Below are 8815 nucleotides of genomic sequence, written 5' to 3'. Positions count from 1 at the left end.
GAGATTGAAGAGAGAGCATCTCAGAGTAATCATTCCCCATTAGTTTCTTCACTGGCAATCATAGTGCAAGGATAACATATTGGAATTGCTCATCACTGATGCTCGTAAAACAGAGACCTAACCACAACCTCTGAAGGTGATTGGAATCTAAAAGAGGGAATAGAATGTTTGATCCTCAGACTATGTTATTGGAATGAAATGGAAATGGGAATGGAGGAGGTTTCAAGTTCAACAATTTCTCTGCGGCGTAGGGTTCTGAGAATTTAAAGAACTGCGTAGAACCTAGGGTTTTCTTGAGAGCCTAGGATGATGTGTTAATTTTTCCCACATATATATATATATATATATATATATTCAATTGTAACAAAATAATTTGTCGCCAGCATTACATTAGTTTATAATTGAGATACGATCTCTTAATAAAAAGCTCATTTTTAAAAATTATTCAAATTTAAATTTGACCATAAATACATAAAATTATTGACATTAACTATTATAAATTTTTTAATTTTTATGGAAACAAGTGCATACATTTTTTTTCTCCCTAAACAAATAGACAGGGAAATAGAGATAAAATAAAATTATTGAAGCAAATAAGAAATATACTAAGAATTCAATATGTACTTCTTATATAACTTAATTTTTAATTTAAGAATATATATTTTATCTCGCTTCAACTCAAATGTTATTTATTAAAATTGAAATATTTTTTAAAATACAAAAAAAAATGTTACTTGACAGAAATAGATTTCTAAAGATAATAATTAAATACTTTCAAAGTGTTATGCTACGTCATCCTCTTATGTTCAAAATCTAGTTTGTTCGGAGTAACTACTAATTTATTTTAAAATTCAATATCTAATATAATTTTATAGAATTGGTTTAAATATATTTTTACCTTGCATAAAATAAACTAATTTTAAGTTATAGTCCCTAATAAGATAGTTATATATTGGAAAAAAAAAATCAAGTAATATAATATCACACATATGACGCTAGTAATAAAATTTTAAAATTCCTCTTATTTGTCTATGTTAAAATTAAAATTAGAAATTAAAAGTAATGATTTCAAATTTTGAAGAATAAAAATATGTTAGGAAAACTAAAAAAATAGATATTTCAAAATTTTCAGGGATAAAAATAAATAATAACATTATATATGAACTAAAATAAAAATTTACATTATAGAAAAACTAAAATCACGTCTAAATCTTATCAAAATTTAGGTTACTGATAAATTAGATTCATAAGAGGTTGAAAAGACAAAAATGTGTTCAGTATTTGCTAACTTGATTTTTCCTTTTACAACACATGTTTTGCTGAAATTATCTCATGAAGGACTTGTGTGTAGACTTGAAACTGCTCTTCATTACTTCCATTCCATGGGGACGAGAAAGCAAGGAATGTAACAAAGATTTAAGCTTTAATAAAACCAGCTAGAAATCCTACTAGATGATGATTTTTTATGGAAAATAGAAACCAAGTACATGATTTTTATTCAATGGCAAAAAACGATAAATAGTACACTGTTCATCTTCACACCTCTCAAACCCAGAAATCTGCTTCTGCTATTATCAAACTGAACAAATAAACACAACTCATAATCTTGTAGATGGAACCTGGTGTACCCCTCAATGCTGCCAGTATGACAAGTTTCAAACATTACAACTTCAACCACTCCAGACATGGACACAGGCCCCAGCAAAATCTAGCAGGGTAATAATCCTTAAGATACACCTCCCTGCCATATTCTATGATATAGAAACTGAAGGATTGCCGACGGTGACACATGGTTACACGAGTTACTGGCACAACTGAGATTGTGTGCCTCTCACATATGACCCTTGCAGTGGCAGGTACTTGTGCTCTTTCAGCAATGACATCAGAAGAAAACTTGTTGAGAAAATAAGAATCCGCAAAAAAGGCTGGTGTGCATTGGTGTGCCTGAGTGTTACACAATTCCACCCCTTTGGACCTATTGAAAACCTCATCTGGTACTGATGCTGCTCCACTCGTTGCATTTACTTTCCGAGTTGAAAGAGTCTTCCTGTAGCAGCGGAAACACTGGTCTTTTAGAATTATCACTAAACGGAATCAATGTTATTCATATCAACATGAATCTCTTAAACTAGATTACATAATAGAAGTCCCACATCTATAGTGACAGATAACATTTCTGCACAAGGATTGAGCAGTAACTCTCAAACATCAAATTGTGACACAAGCCTTGACCTCTAACTAAATTTTGGATTCACCGCTTTAAACAGTACAAAATCTTTATCATGCATACATAACAATGGCCATTCAAGTACATATAATCCATTTTCTACAAAGTCTGTTAGTATTATTTCAATTGATTTCGTGCATTGAATCATCTTTTGTGTATTCAAAGGTCTTCCTCAGCTTTTCCTATCTTGGGTTACCTAAACAACACCTTAACGTTCATATCCTTCTCTTCTAACTATCAACCATACTTCCAAATCACAATAAACAGCAAATTTTTATTTCAAAAATTTGGGGCCAACTTTAGCTTCAAACATTTAAATTACATAAATGTTATTTTACTTGTTCTCTCTTTATATCAATGTTTTAACATGTTTGAAACTCCCTTGCTTTGACAGAGCACTTGTATTTCACAAAATGAACAACAGCACCCTTTTGGGATAAAAAAAAAGGTGGAGGCAGAGGACTATGGAACTAATAAATGCAGGATTGTCTTATTCAGCCACAGTTACAGACAAGTCATAAAACGGTTCATAATTACTGCTGATGCAGTTCATTCTACAGAGACTCTTTTAATGCATATCACAGGTTTAAATTATAACTAAAGCACGGAAATCATGACAACGTGTGCCTGCTAAAGTAAGTAACAACTCCAGATAATCTATTATTATTATGTACAAGTTTGAGTAATATTGGACAGCCAGATTGACATACCATCGAATAATGGCTATATTGCGTGCTAGAAGAGAACCACCTCCATTACATGTTACACACTTAATTAGCCCACGTGATCCACAAGTCACACAAGGAATCTTTCCCCTGCCCTTACACTTCACACATCTGCAAGAAAATGTAACTTAAATAAATGAATTACAACTATAAACTTCCACCTTGAGAGAAAGCAATGAGGCCAGGGCTTTTGACTACTGCTTCAATTCAACATTGATCTATTATATGAACAAACAAATTACTCACTCTGTGTCTGAACCATCTTTATGAGCTATTAAACCCCTTCCATAACAAGCTGCACACTGAGTCATCTGATTTTCCTTGTAAAATCCAGGTTCTTGGTCTGCATTGCATGTAGCACAGACTGTACTTCCTCTTCCAGCACAAACTGAATAATTTCGACAATTTTGTTAGGAGAGGTAAAAGGAAATAGTGGTGAAATAGTAGTATATGAGTGTACATATTTTATTTGTGAATCTGGGAAATCAAAATCCAGAATTCACCTGAGCATTTCTCAATAACTTCAGAATGAGGAATCTTTTGCCGCACTTCATTGTAGGGTACAAATAGAATAGGGAACTGAGATCTTAGATCCAATTCCCAAATACCAAGTTCAGGTCCATTATCTTTTCCATCAATATCGCCACCAAGGTATGGTTCAGTCTCTCTTATGATCTCTCTTTCCTCTATAAATGTATCCAGTGTTCCTACATAAACATTACAGTCTTCCACTGCATGAATCTTCCAAGTTCGAGCAGGACGGCTACCCCAACAGCAACGATGACCAACATGATCAATGAGCAATTCTCGTATCTCCACTTCATCCAGAATTTTCCTAAAAGAGGATCACCCGGTAAACAAAGATTATTTGCCAATATATTATTGACCTTGAGAAATCCATATCAGAATGGCCTTTATCAAAAGGCATGCAACTTAGACACACGTCACATGCGGAAGATATTTTTTAAATAAACAAGCATAATATGCCTCACCAAAAAATGCGCTGCCAATTCCTTGACCTATTAGAGGAAAGAGTCTAGAAGTCCTTCCATTTCATATTGATTATTGTTTTAGCTTCCAGAAAAATCATACCAATTGACATTTCAGTTAATAAGAAATTAAAAGAGTAAAGATATTTCAGTAAAATTGGTCCCTAACAAATATTATTGTCTTGAAGTAATTTTCTTTTTCTTAATTCATGTGAAAAAACCATAAACGCCAACCAATGATAAAAGGAGGGAAGTAACATTTTAATGAAGTCATTAACGATGACAGACATTTATCTTGATGAACCCTCCTAATTTTTCTCCCCTTCAAACCCCTTTTAAGCTATTGCTATTTGCTATTTACTATTTTCTCAAGCACGTAAAGGGGGAGATAACCTGTCTTATTTTCACTGTAAAATAGACTCTAGAATATAAATTAGTTGCTTTCTGCTGAATATATGATTTCACTTATTTCCGAATGATTCCTAAAAGTGCTGCATAACACCACCACCAATATCAGATACATTTACTTGCACATTTTCACGTAGCAAATGTACCGTCGTTTGATGGATGTTCTCTTTAATCAAAGCGACTTATAAATTAGCCCTTAAATATCAAACTCCATACATCTTTGTTTCTGTTTTCTGATCTGAAATCTTAGCTAGACCCCTCCGAACACTCAAAAAGCTAGCACCTAGAAAGCACTTTGTAACTCTACATTGTACACCTTAACAATTAACAAAATTATTTTATTTCCACCATCTAATTTGATTCTCCATCTTTCTGCCTCATAAAAAACATTGTCTACTTGTCCACACTTCTATACATTTATTTTATTTCCACCATCTAATTTCGGTAACAATAAGGTTTGAATCATTGTTATAATAAAACCCTCCATTAATTCTTTCCGACAATGAAACCAAAACATTAAACAGCTTATTGTACAGCCCAGTTCCAATATGAGAAGCTTCATGAAAACACATGTTTTACGGATTTTTTTGCAGATGTTATACCTCTGGAATTGGGGTCTTGGTCCACTATAATCTCCTCCATATCCACCTTGATAGACAAGAGCTTGCTCTGCAACAGGTAATAATGTATTCAGCATCCAGGTTACACAGGAAAAGTATCTTCTGGCAATAGTAAATCTCCATTTGTCTAAAAATTATAATAGAAGACACTGCTAAAGAAAAACCAGAAAAATCCCCCTACTCAATCTCCAATGGCAGCCGTTGTACAATGACCATTACTTTAGAGCCCACAACTTTTTAATTATTACACAATGAAGAACACATATGGGTCAAAATTTGAATGAATTAGTGGTGCAATGTAAATAAAAAATACAAGATAAAAACCAAACACCAAGTTAAAAAAAACAGTAAATTACACCCACAACACCAATGTCTTTGGGGTCTTTACGAACGCAACTGTGGGTACTTTAGCCGCATTTATCCCCAATTTCAAGGGTGGAGATGAAACTGCGGCTGTGACTGCAATTGAAAACCTTGGCAATCATCAGAATTGAAACGAGAATCAGGAACCACAAAAGAACACACCTGTAGGATCAGGCTCAGGTGAACCAACCAAAGCCCCGTGAAGAGAAGGAGGATAGTAACCAGAAGAGGAAGCAGCAGCAGCAGATCGTATTTCATCCACACTTACCTCAGTTCCAGCCAATGAAGCAGTCGGTCTAGCAGAACCAGTTCGACCCACATACTGATACGAGCTCCATTTTCCACTGTCCGCTTCAACCGATCCACTTCTCTTATCTAATTCAAACCCAAGAAAAATTAAAAATTACCCAGAATCAAAATCATTTGAAAAATTCAAAATCAGCCGTTAAAATTGAAACTTTGCCATCAAAGAAATGAAATTGTACCTGATAGCAGAGGCTCCTCCATGGCGGGATGGAGAGTTGAGAGTTGAGAAGAGGTAATTGACTTGGGTGCCTTATAATCGAGTTAATAACTTTGCCATTAAGGAAATAGAATTGTGGATACACAAACACGCGAGTCAAACGGTGTTATGATTTGATCATTGTGAACGACCCTGAGGTTAACACACCGCGTGCCCCACTTGCTGTTATACGTCAAATGACAATTACAGAAACGGAAATTTTTGGTGTGGAAATTTATTATTTATTCATAAATTATATATTTATTAAATTAAAATCATATTGGTTGCTCCAACTTAAAATAACTTATTAAATTAGAATAACTTTGTATTCACCACTCGATTTTAAGGGTAAATAGACAGGGTAAGAAACATTGATTATACAATCACGTATACGTGGATACAACTATTTTTTTTAAAAATTAAGGATCCTATACGTTCCAAAACGTTAATACAAAAATATATTTCCAAAATATTAAATAATTAAACACAATTTTGTATCACGATACGAAATATCTGTTGTAAATCTAGGGTGTAATTTATACGTTCAAGTTATTAATTATAAATTTTAATTATATTATTATATAAGTTAGATACTTATTACAAACTTCACTACATAAACATAGTATTTTTCCAATACATTGATTTTTTTAATCAACAGAAGATTTTATTTTATTTTTTTTCAAAATCCATGCAAATTTCAACTCAGACCTGTTAGAGAAGCCGAAACAAAAATAATTTTTTAATCCTCTCTTGCAAGTGTCGAAATCCAACCATAACAAGCCCTGTTCAATTTTTTAAAAAATAATAACAATCCAATAATTTTCTTTTCTGTTTCCATCTTTTTTCTTCTCATCTTTTTCTTCCTTCCACCCAATACATCCCAAAATATACATTTCCTTTTTCCTTTTCTTCAGTAAGTAGAATAGGCTATCTGTCAAAGCAGCTTTAGATGTCAAAGAAGCTCTCAACAGGTTTAGCGCCTGAGCAAAATAGACAATTAACATATTATGAATTGAAAAACAAGTTTCAATGGAAGAAAAGTTGTAGAAACTTCACTATGACCAACTATTTGTAAAATTATTTTTTTTAAACTGACTTTAAAATAATGTAATCTAATTTTGGATAATTTCACTGTAAAAGCAAATTTGATGTAAATGTTAGTGTAAACTTTCAACCTAAAGTTACTTCGTAATAACTTCACCATTTATATGATCGGCTTTTCATACAATGTATGAAGCAATTTCCTCATAGCAACGCCAAAGAACAAGTCTTAAGAGTAGATTCTGAACATGATTACCTCGCGTGAGTTCTTAATTTCCACCAAATGTTCGTCAAAATCATCCAATGGCAAATGCAACTCTTGTACGAAGGAAATGCTAGAAGTAGTTGTCAATGGTGACACTTGAAGATCATCCCTCACAACAAATATACAGGGCCTCTTCATAAATCCCACGGCAGGTCCTCTTGCTCCATCAGAACATCTTGGTTCAACAATTTTCATAGCCACTGGATCTTGTAACATCTCTTGATTCTTTGAAATCGCTTCACGTTTGATATTGGCATTCACTACCTTAGTGCCATACCAAAAACTGGGACTGTCTTCTTCTGGAACACGTATTGGCTGGCATGTACAACCAAATTGATGATGGACACATGGATTCATTAAGGAATTGTTTGCTGATCCCATGAACCATGATGAATTAAGATCCTTCACCCTTTTGTACAAGTTATCAATGCTTCCAGAGGATAATTTTCCATTCATGAGGTTTATAATAGATCCAAGAGGTATGGTAAGGAAGCTGAATAGAAAATCCACAAAGTTTCCCTCTGCTTAAGCAAACAGAATCTTGTTCTGTGATTTGCTCACTGTTATCTTGACTTCTAAAGAACATCTATGGTGGCTTAGGCCAGAATCTGGTGAGAAGGAAGGGAGCGTTGGCTTAGATTCTCTGTTTGCCAAAAATACATCACTTAGAGGAGATTTGAAGTTTAATGCTTGCTTTAGTATGCTAAATATCTGAAAAAAACAAAGGAAGTGTTATACTAAAGGTAATTTCCTAATACTATCAAAGAATTATACTAAAGGAATGGTCCTCTCCATAAGTAATTGCACAAGGTTATCAATAATGCATACAAGAGAGGACCCAGTTGGCATAGTTGCAACCTGAAATAATGTTACAATTATGATACCTGGAAGATAAAACAATACAATTAAGCCTAATTTATTACAAGTTTGATTAACCATATTTCTTCATAATCTAAAATTAACTCATGCATAAATTCAAAATCATTTCTTAAAGAAAATAATGATAAAGAAGTTTTCTCTAACATATTTCCCCCCGGGGGTGTCTAATAGCATATTATGAGCAAACATCATTTTCAAGATAATATTACCTCCTTCACGCCAACATTTACAGAAATTTCTTTCATCTTGTTGAAGTCTTTCTGTCCAAGTTGGATGAGTTGCTGAACAGTGTTACCTGGAGAGCTGTTCAGCACTCTCAAATCATCAAAGATCCAAGAACATAGCATCCCCTTTTACAAAAACACCATTTCCCCAAGAACCCTCTTCCTTTGACTCTTCCAGCACCTTCATCTCTTAGGTCATCAACTTCCCACATTAGCAACTTTCCCCAACAAAAGTACTCAACAACAGATCACTGCCCTTTAAACAGTACCCACACACGAAATACTTTGTGGGCACTGTATCATCCACCTTCAGTTTCAGTCTCTGGCAAGAGGTTTCCGAAGGGTTGCGCGGAGAGAGCAGCATTTGCCGGCAGATACGGTTCCAGAAGGCGTTAGTTATTGGAATTATTTTATTCTCTGTTCATATCTGTGCATTTATGTTTATATATTTTTATACTTATATTCCTTTTTTATATTGCTCTAAATAATTATATATATCAATTGTACTCTCTCCTTATTATTCAATAAGAAATACAATATTTCATTCTTTCTTCTTTTCTAACATGGTATCA

General features: G+C 33.6%; 2 protein-coding genes across 2 annotated transcripts; both read right to left on the bottom strand.

Annotated features, from left to right (window-relative positions):
* Positions 1-1415: 1415 nt before the first annotated feature.
* On the bottom strand, positions 1416-6025 carry LOC106754510 (protein SSUH2 homolog). Its single transcript, XM_014636528.2, has 7 exons — positions 5818-6025; positions 5495-5707; positions 4952-5018; positions 3456-3787; positions 3199-3340; positions 2938-3063; positions 1416-2047 (listed from the first exon to the last, which is right to left on the bottom strand). The coding sequence occupies exons 1-7, from the start codon at positions 5837-5839 to the stop codon at positions 1663-1665; spliced, it is 1287 nt and encodes a 428-aa protein (XP_014492014.1). The 5' UTR covers positions 5840-6025; the 3' UTR covers positions 1416-1662.
* A 548-nt stretch (positions 6026-6573) lies between these two features.
* Positions 6574-7335, bottom strand: LOC106754502. The gene is made up of 3 exons (XM_014636519.1): positions 7132-7335; positions 6726-6814; positions 6574-6616 (listed from the first exon to the last, which is right to left on the bottom strand). The coding sequence occupies exons 1-3, from the start codon at positions 7333-7335 to the stop codon at positions 6574-6576; spliced, it is 336 nt and encodes a 111-aa protein (XP_014492005.1).
* Positions 7336-8815: the final 1480 nt, after the last annotated feature.

The sequence above is a fragment of the Vigna radiata genome, unplaced genomic scaffold, assembly GCF_000741045.1.
Source record: "Vigna radiata var. radiata cultivar VC1973A unplaced genomic scaffold, Vradiata_ver6 scaffold_251, whole genome shotgun sequence".
NCBI classification, from domain to species: domain Eukaryota; kingdom Viridiplantae; phylum Streptophyta; class Magnoliopsida; order Fabales; family Fabaceae; genus Vigna; species Vigna radiata.
This window is presented reverse-complemented; position numbering and strand designations above follow the sequence as displayed.